The sequence below is a fragment of the Chenopodium quinoa genome, unplaced genomic scaffold (genome assembly GCF_001683475.1).
Source record: "Chenopodium quinoa cultivar QQ74 unplaced genomic scaffold, ASM168347v1, whole genome shotgun sequence".
Lineage (NCBI taxonomy): Eukaryota > Viridiplantae > Streptophyta > Magnoliopsida > Caryophyllales > Amaranthaceae > Chenopodium > Chenopodium quinoa.
The window spans coordinates 235564-252757 of record NW_018745174.1 but is presented as its reverse complement, the minus strand read 5'-3'; the positions used below and the strand labels follow the sequence as shown (position 1 = coordinate 252757).

At 35.4% G+C, this 17194-nt stretch overlaps 3 protein-coding genes across 4 annotated transcripts; all 3 read left to right on the top strand.

Moving 5' to 3' along the window:
* Positions 1–1694: 1694 nt before the first annotated feature.
* LOC110710529 (stomatal closure-related actin-binding protein 3-like) lies at positions 1695–8481 on the top strand. Of its 2 annotated transcripts, none has more exons than XM_021888850.1 (13): positions 1695–1912; positions 2783–3081; positions 3210–3338; positions 4320–4412; positions 4538–4678; positions 4945–5013; positions 5297–5380; positions 5529–5709; positions 6332–6448; positions 6585–6643; positions 7239–7373; positions 7762–7911; positions 8115–8481. In XM_021888850.1, exons 2-13 carry the CDS (start codon positions 2797–2799, stop codon positions 8139–8141), a joined length of 1470 nt encoding a protein of 489 aa, XP_021744542.1. In that variant the 5' UTR covers positions 1695–1912; positions 2783–2796; the 3' UTR covers positions 8142–8481. The 2 variants fall into 2 exon arrangements, with proteins under 2 accessions (XP_021744542.1, XP_021744543.1); XM_021888851.1 differs by lacking the exon at positions 1695–1912 and adding an exon at positions 1943–2042.
* Positions 8482–12066: 3585 nt separating this feature from the next.
* Positions 12067–13241, top strand: LOC110710615. The gene is made up of 2 exons (XM_021888940.1): positions 12067–12475; positions 12682–13241. The coding sequence occupies exons 1-2, from the start codon at positions 12067–12069 to the stop codon at positions 13239–13241; spliced, it is 969 nt and encodes a 322-aa protein (XP_021744632.1).
* A 596-nt stretch (positions 13242–13837) lies between these two features.
* On the top strand, positions 13838–17194 carry LOC110710593 (G2/mitotic-specific cyclin S13-7-like). Its single transcript, XM_021888920.1, has 9 exons — positions 13838–14528; positions 15016–15154; positions 15257–15317; positions 15409–15639; positions 15747–15872; positions 15974–16222; positions 16325–16483; positions 16580–16758; positions 16858–17194. Exons 1-9 carry the CDS (start codon positions 14498–14500, stop codon positions 17003–17005), a joined length of 1323 nt encoding a protein of 440 aa, XP_021744612.1. The 5' UTR covers positions 13838–14497; the 3' UTR covers positions 17006–17194.

Here is a 17194-nt window from a genome sequence, read left to right as displayed (position 1 = left end):
TATCGAGATGAAAATAATGAAATATGTATTATTTAGAATTATTAAATATATACAACAAACACGAACACTTCTTGTACATACTTGATAAGTGAAACTTGAAATGATAGTGATAACAATTGAAATTCTTAGGAAAAAAAAAGAAAGTAAATTTTCAATTTATACTAGATGTAAGCCCGTGCGATGCACGGTTCTAGTAATTATTTTATTTTATTTAAAATTGTGTATATTTATGAAGATCATTAATTAGTTATATGGATAAAATTCTTAATATCCTAAAGTTATCTTTTGTTGTTTTATTTATTTTATGTGACGCACTAACGCTTGAATTTAAAATCCCAAACCTTATTCACTAATTTTGCTTATGTGACAATTTAAATTTTTAATTCAAAACTGAAATGACAAATATCGTTTTTTAATAAATCAAAATAAGTCTTTTGCCTATGCGTTTATTTAATATACTCGTTCTGTTTAAAATGTTAGTCTCATTTATAATCGTTTAACTATAAAATATTATGGGAAATTAGTCATATGAGATTTAGTTTTATACGTCTCGATGAGTACATTATTAAAATCAGACTTTTACAACATTTTCTAGGGAGAGATTAAAGATATTTGAGATTAAAAATTTGCATCCATATATGTAAAAAAGATAATTATTACTTAATTTTTTTATTGTTTTTTTTAGAGAAGATAACTATTGGTTTTTAAAAGTAATTTAAATTTTAATTATTCACTATTCGTTGTTTTACCTATGTGTCAAAATTCTTAAATTTTATTCGTCACTTTTGCTTAGGTGGCGAGTAAATTTTTTAATTCTAAAATAAATTATTAATCTAATTTTTCATTGGACAAAATAATACCTTTTCTTATGTGGCGCGTCAAATGCTCCCGAAAAATGCCTACTTTATTTATATATATATATATATATATATATTAGATTCGTTCACCATATGTCTCTTTCAATTACAACATTTTTATTTCTATTTTCTATATTTCAATTAGAAAAAATCTCATTATTTATTATTTCAATTAATTCATTAATTTTTTTTTATTCAATAGCTAAGCATTCAAAGAATTATAGGAAATTAAAGAGAATAGAATGACAATGAACTAAGCATGCTTCAAGCTGCTTATATCAAATCAATCAAGATTACACTAGGTCAAATTAGACCAATTCATGAAGCTAACACTCACTATGAATAAACAAGTTCGGAGGCATATAATATGACTCACACGGTTACACCTTATTACCAAGTGAGTATGTCAATATTTTAGGGCCTATTCATATTTACAAAGTGAACTGATTGGAACTGAACTGAACGGAATATTTTATGAGATAAAGAAATTAGGAGTTGAACTGATTAAAATGAAGTGAACAGACCCTTAATAAAAAAAACATAGACATAGTTAACTTACTAATAAATTGAGCCGAGCCTAACCAACTCCAAAGCACGGGACACCTCGACGGCCTAGTATAATCTTCAACATTCACTCAATAGCTTAGAGGAAAGCATCAATCACTCACATTCACTACACCTTCACTTCCCTCCAACCTCGAGCAAGATGGTCCCACAATTGTACAGCGCGTGAAATCACAGCAGCCTTTTGTTTTCCAATTTTCTCCCTCATTCTCCAACAAAAGAATGAAAGTGAAAAAGAAACGTAATTTATCAACACTTATTATTTATTATTTAGTCGTTAGAAAAAGAAAGAAAGAAAGAAAGAAAACCCAGCAAAATTACACTCTTTTCGCATTCATCCCTTTTCCTTTTTTCCTCACTTTGCTTTGTTAAAAGCACTTCTTCAACATTATATCCTCCTTTATTAAACTTCTTATTTTTCATATATTACATTATTCTTCCCAAATATAACATTTTCCCATGATTTTTCCTACATTGTGCTACTAATCCTAGTAAGTATTCTTTTTCCTTGTTCGTTTATTTTAGGGTCGGGTTTTATGTTAAATATTTTGTTACGACCCCGTCTAGACAAGGGATCGTAACAATAAGTCTGGGTGATAAAAATCAAATCCGGGTTAGAAGGTGGGAGCTCTACCATTGAACTCGCACTTAATTCTGTAGGCGTTATAGCCTATCTAGGCCGGTTTCGTGTTTATTGTTTTTATTTTTTTAATGGGGTGACTGATTTTTTCTGTTAGCATCTTCAGAGATTAATTTTGGCGGTTTGCTTGATATACTTTAGGGTTTATTGTGGCTAATTTGTTTTTATGTGTATGTATGTATGTATGAATCATCATGTATGTATGTATGTATGAATCATCATGCATGTATGTATTATTAATTTTCTTTAATGGGGTGGATGATATGATTTGTTAGTTCTAATTTAAGTTGATGATCCAGCTTTTTTATGGAGTCAAGTTTTAATTTTTGGCACATAATTTCCTATTTTGAAGTATTATTAAAAGGGGTTTATTAACTAATTAACACTTTAGTGCTTTATGTTTATAATTTTTAATTAATCTGCTTTATTTCATCAAAGTAGGATTATTTTTATTTTTTAATTTTTTTCTAGAAATCCTTTCTGGAAAATATCTTGTTAGTTGGCAATTTTTTTAGATTTATGAGGATAATCATGCTTAAGTGTCTATAAATGTTATTAGCTTAATTGTTTTCGTATTTTCATAATTAGTTTTGAGTAGAAACAAGTTAGACTTTAGATTATGAGACATGTCAAAAATTGAAAAGATTTGATGTTATAAATGTCACAATATGATTTTGCAAAATGTTTTAGTTTAAAGGGTTGATGGTTAATTTTTGTGCAGAACCCTGATTTACAATGACAAGGGTGAGTCCAGAGTTTGAGTATGAGGTACAGCATGATGCAGTTCTATCAGTTTCAGCTGATGTTAGTTTCCCTTCTGATGGATTTCCAAAGTATAAAATTGGACCTAACAATGAGATAGTAGAAGAGCCTAAGCCTAATCCTGATTCGCCGCCTCTCAAGGAGGTTGTTGCACAAGAAACCGAGCAACTAGCCGAGCAACACAAGCGTTTATCAGTTCGAGATCTTGCTACTAAATTTGATAAGAATTTATCTGCTGCAGCTAAGCTATCAGATGAGGTTATAAGCTTATAGCTGCTTATGTTATATTGGCTGGCATTGTTTGTGAAGTGGTGTAACTCTTGTAAGGAACTAAAGGCATTGCATTTCAACAAATTTATTGATGTTTGGCATTGTTTGTTTTGTAGGCGAAACTCAGGGAGACGGCTTCTTTGGAGGGACATGTTCTTTTGAAAAAACTTAGAGATGCTTTGGAATCATTGAAAGGGTGTATGGCTGGTAGAAATAAGGAGGATGTAGAAAAAGCTATATCTATGGTTAGTCCTCTGTACCTTTTTTTTAATAGCATTGGTTTCTTACTGAGCTTTATAACTTGTGTTGATGGTTTCTTGTTAGCTGTCTGATCCAACATTGTTAATCGTTGAGGTGTTTGTAAGCTAAAGTGAATGGACGAGAACTGTAAACTGTGAAACAAGGGAAATTGGTTTCTGATCTGCTGGTTCATGGTTGGATTTTTCAGAATCTGAAACTTTATACCCTTTACTAAATATACTTGTATGAAGTATAAGAATTGAATCTTGAGGGATTTTTATGTCGTTATGAAGTCACAGGTTATTGCGGTCTATTTATTAGCCTTCGTATTTGTCAATAGGTATAAGCATTTGGGGACCTTTTTCTGGCACTTCTGTCCTTTAAGTGCCTGCTACTTAGAGTTTGCCAACTCGGGTTATTCATGGGATTGTGGCATTGTAGGGGTGATACTAAGAGGATCTCCCTTTGCAAATACATGGGAAAGGCTCTTTACATCTGCCCTCTCCAATTTCCCCATGTATGGGAGCCTTATCATATCGCGTTAATGAACTCAATTTTGGAGTTATAAAAAAAGTAAACCTCAACTAGCAGTGGCCCTAGCCTATTTGAGGGATCCATGCCTTCTTTGGTAAGAAGGGCTACTCTGAGTAGTGCTGTTTGCGGAAATTATTTGTATTTGCTACAAAATCTCCTACTTCAACTGTTTGGTCATGCTATCTTTGCATTACAGCATTTGACAAAATTTTCCTTCGTGTTTCTCTGTAGCTCTCTATAATTAAAACATTTAAAGAAACTGAGATAGCTTGTAGATTTAACATGCAATATATTCTGCGATATGTGGCTGTCTTATAGTCATATTGCCTTGCCTCACATCCTCACCTGATATGTTTTGCATCTGATTTGTGCAAGCTGCAAATTTGTATCATTTACCATCGTCTAAATTTTATTTTGTATGCTTTTATTCAAGTTACACACCGTTTCCACAGGTGGAAGCTTTGGCAGTTAAGCTAACTCAAGAGGAAGGAGAGTTAATACAAGAGAAATTTGAGGTCAAGAAGCTGGCAAACTTTCTTAAGCAGGTGATGGGCTGTTAAATCTATGGACTTGACTGTGACCTCTGCAATTTTATGACTTCAGAAAGTCGGACCACTGTATTTTCTTGGGACAGAACTGGCATTTATGTATCTCTTGATTTCATCTACAGGCTTCTGAAGATGCCAAAAGATTGGTAAACCAGGAAAGATCCTTTGCTTGTGCTGAAATTGAGAGTGCTAGAGCTGTAGTACAAAGATTTGGGGAAGCTCTTGAAGAAGAAGAAAAACTAGCTCAAACATCCGGAAAGCAGGTTTGTATAAGGTTGTCTGTTTTCGGAGTTACTTATATGACTATCAGAAGATCTGATTTTCATATTCCTGAATTAAAATGTTGGTACTAATAGCTAGATTGAAATGGATGCTCATAAAATGACCTTGGAATCCTGTAATATTGTCTAATTTGATGGGGCAAATGTACCTTGAACCGAGCTTCTACATTTTAGTACTCTGGTCAATTGAAATTGGCTTTTAAAGCTGTTAACCTTTTGTTGTATTGTTTTGATCTTGATTATTTAAGGACGTTGAGACATTGGTGGAGGAGGTTCAAGAAGCTAGACGAATCAAATTGAATCATCAGCCATGCAAGGTGTGTCAATACATCATATTATTGTACTTTTAGTAAAAGTCTTTCAGTAAAATATCTATAATTATATCACCATATATTTATAATAACTTCAAGGATACCTTAAATTAGCTTTTAATTTATCTTATCGGTCTTTCAAAAACACTTTGTTTGTAAATTGTAAGTGACACAGCTCTTGCATATTTTACTTTAATATTTCCTGCAGGTTTCCCCCTTTCCTGCTCTTTTCTCTCCTAGTTTATTTAGCTCCTGACCTTGTATATTAATGTTTGCTTTTCATCCATAGGTGATGGATATGGAACATGAACTTCGAGCTCTTAGGCTTCAACTTAGAGAGAAATCTATATTCTCGGCTAAGCTTCAAAAAGAGGTTTATTTATATTCCTTTATTCAATATCTCGTGAAATTAAATGACAATTAGATCTTCTGATTTACTTTGTTACATTGCCCTGTATTCTCGGCTTATACAATTTTGGACTAGCTCAGATTGCTGACCTGACCTTATATTTGCTTCTCAGCTGGCCATGACAAAGAGGGCAGAAGAAAGTAGACTATGTGTGTACCAGTTAGAAGGTGCTCAAACCCTAGGTTCATGTCTTAGGATCAGGCCTCGTGCCAATAATGCTCCTGATCTTTCAAAATGCTCTATTCAGTGGTTCCGTTTATCACCTGAGGGTGACCATACCGAGATACTAGCAGGTGACTATTTACCATAGCCATCACTTGCATGTGTTTCTTTTTTCCACATCTTATAATTGTATTTTTTTTATTGCATTTCTCTTCAGCTTGTCTAAGCTAAATGATATTTCTTCTCTATTAATGATCTTTCTGCAATGTCTTTGTACTAATTGTGGTTCAGGAAATATCTCTAATAGGATTATTTCTACTCTCACCTTTTATTACCGATGTACTTACAGAAAACACTATTCTGATGGCAGTAGTTTGAATCATGTGTATTCTTATAACACATGACTTCCATGTTTTAAGCTTAAGCAAGTAAAATCAACTATACCTGCTAAGAAAATTCATTTTGTTTTCTATAGGAATATATGTTAGGTTGTGGCCTTTTCATATCTAATTTCTAAAAATTTTACTTGTGAATTCGTGAAAGAACTCACTCTATTTGTGATCATTTTATCTTGTTTTCTCTTTTTATCGAAGGTGACTCTTTGGGTTCAGTTTGATTATGATACGAAGTTGGAAGTTTTTTTTAAAAAAACTTGTTGATTTCTGCTACTCATGATTTGGCAATTTCAGTGTTTCATCTAAAGCTCTCTAATCTTGTAGGTTATTTTGCTTAGTTATCTACTTCTGTTTCTAGGTGCCAACAAACCAATTTATGCACCGGAACCTTTAGATGTGGGCAAAATTTTGCGAGCTGATGTTGTTTCCGATACTCAGACAATTTCAGTGACAACAGTTGCACCCATTGACCCTGGTTCGTATTCTCTTCCAGTCTTCCTTCCTCTCCATAATCCCTCTTTCTCCCTTTCTCCCTGTCTCTCTCTCACAAAGAGGCACACACATGAGTGCTTAGTCTCTCACCCATAAGAAATTTATCACTTTTGTGGCAGCTCCTGGACTGACAAGCCACGTGCAATCACTTCAGCGGCGGTCCAATGCTGAATTCCATGTATGCTATTTCTTATCCCTATTTGGTTCATACTACTAGTTGATAGGAAAGTCTTTATTTGATGCAACCTTTTTGAATGTGAATGAGCTGTTTTTTAGGGCCTGTTTGATAAATGACAATAATGGTACTGAGATTATGGTAAATTTGTCAGTAAAGTCTTGTGACATGGCCAATTTGACCATGATAACAGCTCTTGACTTATACGTTTTCCTTCATAAACTTCCCTTCCTTACCACTCGAAACCACCTCTAATAAAGTAACAAGTGCTGATGGAAATTTACAAAGCAATAAACATACTTGGGAGATAATTGAAAAAAAAAAAAATTGCATTACCATGGGGCTTTCTCTGCAAATTTTACATACAAAATTATTTCCATTACCACCAATAAATGGAGCGAGGGAACCTTTTAATGATTGCTCATTAAGGAGCAGCGACACTATAATGTTGTTAACATCTCTGTATATCACATACTAGTATCCTAATCTGACCTTTTACCATAAAGATCACAACCCCTTCTTTCTGTACAAAAAAGTTCATAATAATACAATTAGGCAAGTTAGCTGTAGTAGCTAATGTGTGTTTTAATCTATGCAGGTAGTGATATCACAGATGAATGGACAAGATTATCCATCACATTCTGTTCATGTATTTCATGTCGGAAAATCAAGAATGAAACTTAGTAGAGGATGGATAAATAAGACCAGGGAGTCTTATTCTACATCAATGCAGGTACATGATTTTGCATCAGTAGTCTTTGTTATTAGCCTATTACAGCCAAGTTGCTAAGTAGTAATAATGATCTTGCATCAATGACTATGGAAATTATGTAGAATAATGATTCAGAGTAATTTCCTTCCATACATTTTGAGATCCTCATACCACATGAATTCTTACCCACTTGTGCGGAAAATGCATGAGATCACCGATGGATAAAATCTTGCGATAACTTGGTGACCTGGGAGTGGGAGAAAGGTTTATCCCTGCTCTAGATTGGTCCGAAAGTATGCTAGTATAATCAGTGCAAAGTCTGTTTTCTAAGTACTCCCTGAATACATAAATCCCTCCTACTGATGCAACTTTCACTTATCTAATCTATCTGTTTTTTTCTCTGGTCCAGCTATGTGGTGTAAGAGGTGGTGGTAATGCTGCTTCTAAATCATTGTTTTGGCAAGCGAGGAAGGGACTTTCCTATGTATTGACATTCGAAACAGAAAGAGATAGGAATTCTGCCATCATGATCGCAAGAAAATATGCTCTTGATTGTCATGTAAGTTTCTACTCTGCGATCATTTAGATAACAAAACAAACAATCATCTCCTCCTGTAACAATACCCCCCTCGCTTTACTTGTCTTTTCAATTGTGACAACTTACGAAGTATATTCTCTTTAAAGCGTGTTTATGAAAGTGTGTAAGGGGAGTGTATCTACTATCTAGTGGCCATTGATATTTTTTTCATTGTGATCGAACAGGTCGTACTTGCTGGACCTGATGAGTGATGACAAAGCCTAATATCAAGCCTAACCGAAACTCAAAGCATTTATTGGACCGTATGAGAGATTAACCTGATTTTTCCCCTAGATTTTTTGTTATGGTTTTCTTGGTGTGTTATTTTTGTTGTATATTTGTGTGATTTAGATGATACAGTAGAAGAATGGCTTGTATTGAGTTCCACTAATTTTGGTTGCAACCCTAAATTAGGCATTGTGTTTTATAATTTGCCTAATTTTTTTGGTTGAGACCTTTCTTATTGAAATAGATGTATTATATATACGTCGTATACTTCATATGTTTACACTATTTCTATACACTCGTATATTAAGGGTATGTTCATATTTACTGAATTGAACTGATTAGAGCTGAACTGAACAGAAATGAATAGAGGTGAAATGAATATTTTATGAGAGAAGGAAATTAGAAGTTGAACTGAACTGAATTGAACTGACTGATTGGAGCTGAACTGAACTAATCTGAACTGAAATTAAGTTGAAGTGAAAAGACCCTAAGTGATCCGAAGAGGTAGGGGTATCTCTAAATATTTATAAGCATTTCTATGTTCGCGTTCAAACTCATTTATTAAAAGAGTTTTAATTTTTTTAAGCACGTCTCATTTATCAAATAACGAACATAGCAGAGCTTTAACCGAGCTCAAACTCCAATTAGTTGATTGATCGGTTTGGTTCATTTACATCCCTATATACTTATAAATATAGGACGTAAATTTTTTTTTTTAAAAAAAAATACGGAGTACAATGAATATATAATTAACAACAATAACGTATTTTTATGGAAAAATAAAGGTAAATTAATGTAGTTTTAAAAAAACGTAAATTACTACTCACACGGTCACAATATTGAGTTCCTGCCACTTTCACAAAACATGCTCAATTACAGAGTACAACAAAGCTTGCTATTTTCGCCTGAATTATGTACGAGTACAAGTAATTATACTACTCGGAGTACGTTTGTACGAGTAGTTCTTTTTTCCAAAGTTTAATCTCTTTGGCGGAAATTGATTTACTCTAATAAAATATCCGTATTTTTTTTTTTTTGAAAATAGTTAATTGTTTACTGGCATTTTTTTTTTTGAGGAAATTGTTTGCTGGTATTTAATTGATAAAATGAATTGTTTTTATAGAGTTAAGTATAAAAGTAGGTACTATCTTTTTAGTTTTTTCACCTTTTGGGTACTCTATGTTTTTTTTTCACCTTTTGGGTACTGAAAGGAATATTCCGTCCAAAAGTTAACCAAAGGTGAGTAAAAAACTTAGTACCTTGGTTAAACTTGGGACCCGCATTAAAAAATGAAATGGAAAGCGTAAAAAATTGAGTCCCCTATTAAATGCGTCTGAGAATGATTTGATGGCGGCGCATTGGATTTGAACACGTGTGCCTGGGGGAGTGGGAGCTTGTTGTACAAGCAACTCATTTCTGTGGCTTAAAATGAAACGCAACGTTTGGATATCCAAGGGGGTTTATTTACATTTCTCATTTATTCCTCTGTTCGTCTTCTCAAATTCTCTCTGCAACCTTGAACATTCTTCTGATTTGGGGGCTTCCAAAAGTGGTAATTCACATTCCATTGTTGAAGATTGTTGAGGTAAGCATCCTGAACTTCTAGTTTTGTGGTTTTTTTTGCGAAATTGTTCAAAGTTTCGAATGGGTATATTTAGGTTTTAGGGTTATGTGTTTTTTTTTTCAATTTTGTGCTTAAATTATGCGATTATGTGTGTAAATTAGATGGTGGATGTGCTAAAATGGGTTATGTGTTTGGTGTGTGTTTGATTTTGGTTGCGTTAGTTAGTCAGATGTGTGTTGGTTAGGGTTTTGATAAAAACAGAGTCTTAGTGTGAGAGATTAAAGAAGTTGTTGTCTTTGGTGATTGTAGGAGGAAAATGGATGGTCTTGAGGATGCTCACCCATTGCTACACCTTGAAGTCCTTCGTTTTCATGTTTTCCCAAGATTGGACGCTTCTTCTACGGCTGCGGCCTCTAATACTTGTAGGAGGTGGAGGGAGATGATAAGATTTGGCCTTGAGGAGGCACACCCTGTTTTAGGTATGGAGAAAATTATGGTGCTCCATGTGTTCCCCAAACTTGGCTGGGCAGATCAACTTGAGGCTGGGAGGGTTTGTATGGACTGGTGGAGGATCGTCCATAAGCGTAGGATTGTTGCCTACCGTCACTTCAACAACTACAATGCCCACCTAGGGTGGGAAACTGATGACATAGTTAACAATGGAGGTCATGACTTTTGGGCTCACATGACTGGTGATTGGACAGCCTATTGTGATGGCTTCCCTTGTTTGTTTGGGGAAGAGTAGCTGTAGATGTAGGTGTAGGTGGATGGGGTTGTAGTAGTTAGCATTTTGGGTTTGTATAGCTAACTTAGTTAGATGGGGGCAGAACTGTTTTTTGCTTGTAGCCCTTTGGATGTGTATGTATGTTTAGGTTTATGTTTATGTTAATGTTGTCAATGCTAGATGACATTGTGAGAATGTCCCTTTTTGTAACACATTGTCAAAGCATTGACAAGTAATTGATTCAAATGATTATCTTTGTAATGAAATATTTTGTTGAGGAAATGAAAAAAGGTTTAGTTTCTCTCATAATTCATGTTTCTTTACATATTTTTTTTTTGTTAAAGTGTAAATGACAATGCAGTGTGACTTTTGTTATGCATTGTATTTGATCTTTGGTAATGTACTTCTCATAACATGAATCCAACTTCTAAATGATTTGTAGATATGGCTGTTGACATTGCACCTTGCATTATTGTTCATCACGGTGGGCATTGGCAGAGTAATTCATCATATGTGGGTGGTCAATTGAAAGTTTTCAATGACTTGGATGTTGATTTTGATGGTACATATCTCAAAACCTTAATCAACTCATTAGGTTATTCCAATGTTATCAAATTGCACTATTGTGATCCTTTGAATAATTTGTCAAATGGTGTAAGGTTCCTAGCATATGATGATATCACATTCACTAAGTTCAAGAGTCTTTTGTTTCAATACAAAATTATTGATGTTTTCAATGAACATGACAATGAGAACAGGCCAGGGTTTAACATAGGGTCAGGTAGTGGTTATGTGTCTAAGAACAAGGGAAAAGAACTACTACACAGTGAACTAGAGGAGAGTGAACATAGTGAACCCCCACTTCTAAGCTATTTGACACAGACTGACTACAGTTTACATGGTGACAATATGGGTTTAGGGGATAAAATAGATTATGATGAGGAGGGTAGTGACAATGATGATGTTGAACTGAAGGATGCTAGGGCTAAACTGAAGGAAGATGCAGATCTTGAGTATCAGTTTACTCAAGAAATAAAGTCACTGAATAGGCTAGCTGAAAGGTCAGGTGAATACACTTTTGAGACTAATAGTAATGGGGATGATGAGTCAAATTCAGACTTAGATTCACCACCCCAATCTGATACAGAGGATGACTGTGGTTACTTGTTACCTAAGCCTAAGAAAAGTAAACCAGATAAACCTAAATTTAACTTGAATAAGCCACATAGGGGCAGGGCTGAAATTCAATCACCTTTCTACTTGGGGCGGGAGTTTGAAAATGCAGTTGCACTTAGGTCAGCTATTACTTCATATTGTGTTAGTGTAGGGAGGGATGTTCAGTACACAAGAAATGATAAAAAAAAAAAGAATTGGGGCAAAATGCAAAGGAAAGGACTGCAAATGGTATTTGTGGGCATCACTTGAAGGGGGTACAGGGACAATGACTGTTAAAACACATTATCCTGATCATAACTGTGGGAGAGTAGCTAAGGTGAGAAAGATAAGGGTTTCCTGAATTGCTAAGCATTACCATTCCAAGTTTAATGTAAACCCTTATTTGAAATGCCAAGAAATTGTTGACACTGTGTGGGCTGAATGAGGGGTTAAGATAAGTCTGTGGATGGCTCTGAAATCTAGAAGATTTGCACAAAAACTGATTTTGGGTGAGTATAGGGAACAATACTCTCTCTTACATAGATATGCTCAGGAAATCCTTAGATCTAACCCAGACAACAGCATCAAGTTCAAACTGAACAACAATGTCTTTGAAAGGGTTTATGTGTGCTTTTCTGCTTTGAAGAAAGGTTTTTTAGCTGGTTGTAGGCCATTTTTTGGCTTAGATGGATGCTTCTTAAATGGCCCATTTGGTGGCCAATTTCTTGTAGCTGTTGGTAGGGATGGAAACAATCAAATGTTTCCAATTGCTTGGGCTTGTGTGGAAATAGAAAAGACAGAAACTTGGACTTGGTTTCTTGAGCTTTTGGCTGATGAATTGGGGACTGTAGATGGCCATAGATACACTATTATATGTCTGATCAACAAAAAGGATTGTTGAGGGCTGTGTCAGACATATGGCCTAGTGTTGAAACTAGGGTCTGTGCAAGGCATGTATATTGCAATTTAAGGCAAGTTTTTTGGGGGGGTTTGGAGTACAGAATTAGATTTTGGAGAATTTCAAAATCAACAACAGAAAATAGATTTCAGAGGAATTGGGAATTGTTCAACACAATATCAGCTAAAGCAGGACAAGATTTTCTCAAGAGGAACTACAAGAAATGGGTGAGGGCATATTTCACTTCACAATCCACATGTGATGTGATTGACAACAACATGAATGAAGTTTTCAATGCATACATTCTATCAAGTAGGCATAAGCCTATTATCACAATGTTAGAGGACATAAGAGAGAGCCTCATGGAGAGGCTTCACAAGAAAAGAGACTACATTGGCAACAAGGACATTACCATCTGCCCTAGGATCAAGACAAGATTAGAAAAGTCTAAAATGGATGCAAGAGGTTGGTCTGCATTTTGGGATGGGCACTATTGCTATGGAGTTAGGGAAGGAGCAACACAGACTAGGTATGTTGTCAGTCTTCTAGACAAGACTTGTAGCTGCAATGCATGGCAACTTAGTGGTGTGCCATGCCACCATGCTGTTGCAGCAGTAGGGCACCCTGAGCATTATGTGTCTGACTGGTTCAACAAAGACACATATTTGAAGGCTTATGCCTTCCCTTTAGAGCTCTTAAATGGTCCTCAGCAGTGGCCTGAGTCACCATATGAACCAATTTAAGCTCCACCAGTGAGGAAAATACAGAACAGGCCTGCAACAAAAAGAAAACCATCACTAGGTGAGGTTGAGGGCACTAAATTGTCCAAGAAGGGACAAACTCACAAGTGCAGCAACTGTTCACAGCAAGGGCACAACAAGCTGAAATGCCCTATGCCATTGAAGGACCCTGCCCCACCTAAGTCAGGCAAGAGGAAGCAAGCACAACACCCACCTAATGAGGCTACTCCAACCACTCAACAGAGTCAAGTTAATCTGCTAACATTACTTAGTCATTACTATCAAACAACAAATTTTAAAATAAATTTCTTATTTATTGATCATTTTTGCAGCATGTTCATACTACTCAAGCATCTCAATCATAATCCAAGACTGGTTCAACTACTACAACAGTGAGGATGTACTAACTAGGTAACTACTTTTACTTGTAAGTAATCATTGCACATATAATTATAAGTAGACTTAAGATAACAATCCTATAAAAAGAAAGCCAATTCTTCATCCTATAATTATAAGTAGACTTAAGTTCACTGTTGACATTCTTCTTTTCTTCTGCAGGGCTTGCTCAGGGAAGAAGCATTAAAGATGTTGTTAGAGCTGAAGGAATTAGTGATGCTGCTTTGACACTTTTGTTTTAAACTTTTTTTTTTGTAGTGAAATATACTCTGTATTTGCATAAACATATTTAAGGACTTACCTATTTTGGCTGCTGCGCATGTATTAAATAGGGGACTGAGTTTTTTTGGACTGAAAATTAAATGAAGGTACTGAGTTTTTTTTGGATTTAATTAGCTAAGGTACTGAATTTTGTTCCGGTGGGTTAATGTTGGATTAAGTCACCGATTTCCTAACTAGAGTACCTAAAAGGTGAAAAAAAAAACATAGAGTACCCAAAAGGTGAAAAAACAAAAAGACAGTACTCAGTTTTTCTTAAAAAAAAAAAATCCTAATTTATTCATTTTCCCCCCTTTTTATATGCCCTCTTCGTTTAGACATCTCAATTATCAAAGAAGCCACTCAACGGCTATATTTTCAAATACAATAATATGACCGTTAGAAAGAAGCACCTTGGCTCTCATCTTACAAAATAGGGCAATTCACAGTCGCAGTTTCTCCATCTTCTTCATCTTCACCCTTCTATAACAACAGAATAAAAAGAGGGGAAAACAGAGAAATTCAAATCAATCTGTTTCGGTTTTTTTTCCTGATTTGATTTTGATCCCCTCTCTCTCTCATCTTTTCTTCTTCCATTAAAATCCATGGCTTCCAGAGTAGTTCTTCCTCAAAATGGTACGTCTTTATCTCTCCGCTCATCCCCTTCTTTCAATTTGATGTTGGTTTTGTTTGTGTTGAATAAACCCAGAAGAATTTTAATGATTTCTGGATAATTTTCTGTAAAAAATTTCATCTGGGTTTTTCTGATTCGTGTTGAAAGATTTCAATCACCGCCTTTTGTATTTCGTATTTGTAATATCGTCAGTTTCATATCGTTTTGTGTTCGAAAAAATTTCTGGGTAATCTTCATCTTTTCAATTTTCTGAAATAATTTTTCTGGGTTCGTGGATTTTAAACGATTTGATCCTCATTTTCCTGTTGTTTAATTGAATGTTTGGGATCTGCAATTCGATAATCGTCGAATTGATTTTATGGGTTCTATTAATTTTGCCCCAAAATTTAATCGTCCTCATATTTTTCTGGGTTTCATTGTTTTATATTTTTCTTTTAATTAAGTTCTTTATTAATTCCCTAAGTTAATATTCAAGAAATAATTTTGCAGTTGAAGGTAATAATAATGGCGGAATCAAGCAAAAGAACGCGGCAGAAGGACAGGGCAGGAACAGAAAAGCTTTGAATGATATTGGTAATCTTGTTACAATTCGAGATGTTGAAGGCAAACTACAAAGACCCATTACAAGGTTTTCCCCAAATCAATTGAATTTTTGTATAATTGATTTTTGTTGAATTGAATTTTGATTTTTTTTTTTTCAAAACCCTAAATTTATGCATCTTTGTTACAGGAGTTTTGGGGCCAAATTACTTGCCAATGCACAGGCTGGTGGAGATAACAAGATCAAGAAGGTCTAATAATAATAGCATTTTCCTTAATTTTTTTGTGTGGGTGTTGAAATTTTTTATTGGGATGATATTGATATGATTTTTGATGTTGCAGGCTGCCCCAGGAGTGGCAGGAAAGGCAGTGGTGGTGCCAAAGCCACCGACGAAAAGGGCGGTCCCGGCTACGAAGCCGAAACCAGTGGAAGTGATTGAGATAAGCCCTGATACAGAAGAGAAGGAACAGGAGAAACCAGAGAAATTGGTGACTCAGAATGAAAGATCAGTTGGTTATAGGAAGAAGAAGAAGGTTCCTAGTATGACTGCTGTACTTACTGCTAGGAGCAAGGTATATTTGGACTAATTTGCTGACATTTGAGACTTTTCTTTCAATGTTTAACTTGTAAATATACTGTTACATTGGATTTTGAATAAGCTGTTTTGATGGGATTATAGGCTGCTTGTGGTCTGACTAACAAGCCAAAGGAACAAGTAGTTGACATTGATGCATGTGATGTTGATAATGAGCTAGCTGTGGTTGAATATGTTGAAGATATCTACACTTTCTATAAGATAGCAGAGGTATAATCTTATGAAAACCCACTTTTAGAACTTTAGTTTAGTCATGGTTCTTGTTGTAAGTAGCAAGGGATTGATGAATTTGTTCTTGTTTGTGGTGGTAGAATGAAAGCCGGCCTTGTGACTACATGAATTCCCAACCCGAAATCAACGAAAAAATGAGGGCTATCTTAGTTGATTGGTTGATTGAAGTACACAACAGATTTGAGCTTATGCCTGAGACCCTTTATCTGACCATTAACTTGGTTGATCGGTTTCTTTCGTCGAAATCTGTCCCAAGGAGAGAATTGCAGCTTCTGGGTATTGGTGCTATGTTGATTGCCTGCAAGTATGAGGAAATCTGGGCTCCTGAGGTACTTACTGCAGAAATTATTTACCATGCTGTTTAGCACTACTTGGCTTACTACTCCTCAGCATAGTTTGAAACCCTGAATTAATTCTTGTAAATGTTTCAGGTTAATGACTTTGTGAGCATATCAGAAAGGGCATACAGCAATGAACAAATTCTGAAAATGGAGAAGGCCATACTAGGGCAGCTAGAGTGGTACATAACTGTTCCTACCCCATATGTTTTCCTTTCGCGATACATCAAGGCCTCGATTCCTGATGATGAAGTGAGTATCTATCCCAGAACAAATGCTTGTATCTGTCCGTTTTCTGGTAGAAATGTTCTGCTTAATGTTAATCTGACCTGTTTATGCTTATGGCAGATGGAAAACCTGGTCTACTTCCTATCTGAGCTTGCTCTGATGCACTATGGCTCCATCTCCTTTTGCCCATCCATGGTTGCTGCCTCGGCTGTCTATGTTGCTCGGCTTACCTTGTTCAAGACACCTGGTTGGACCGATACCCTCAGAACTCACACCGGGTTTTCAGAGTCACAACTCATGTAATTTCCTTGACATTAAACTTATATTACCATGCTGTTCAGAGTCAGAACCATTGATTGTGATTGACTTGTATTTCGCGTTGTTGTTGGAATTTTCAGGGAATGTGCAAAGATGCTGGCAAACCTGCACTCAGTAGCCCCAGGACACAAACTGCAGACTGTGTACAAGAAATACTCAAAGCCTGAGAAATGTGCTGCGGCTTTGTGCTCACCACCCATGTCTCTCTTGGTTCTGTCTTCATCATAGCTTGATGATGATCGGTTATGAATTTATGATTCTTTAGATTAACTTTTGTCATTGCTGATGACAGCATAGAAAACTTATCTAGTGTGATTTTCCTTTATGTTGATGAAGATTATACAACTCATCGATATACAATAATTGTAGTTCAATTTTACTGATTGTATGATCTAATAGTAGCAGTTTTTGATCAGC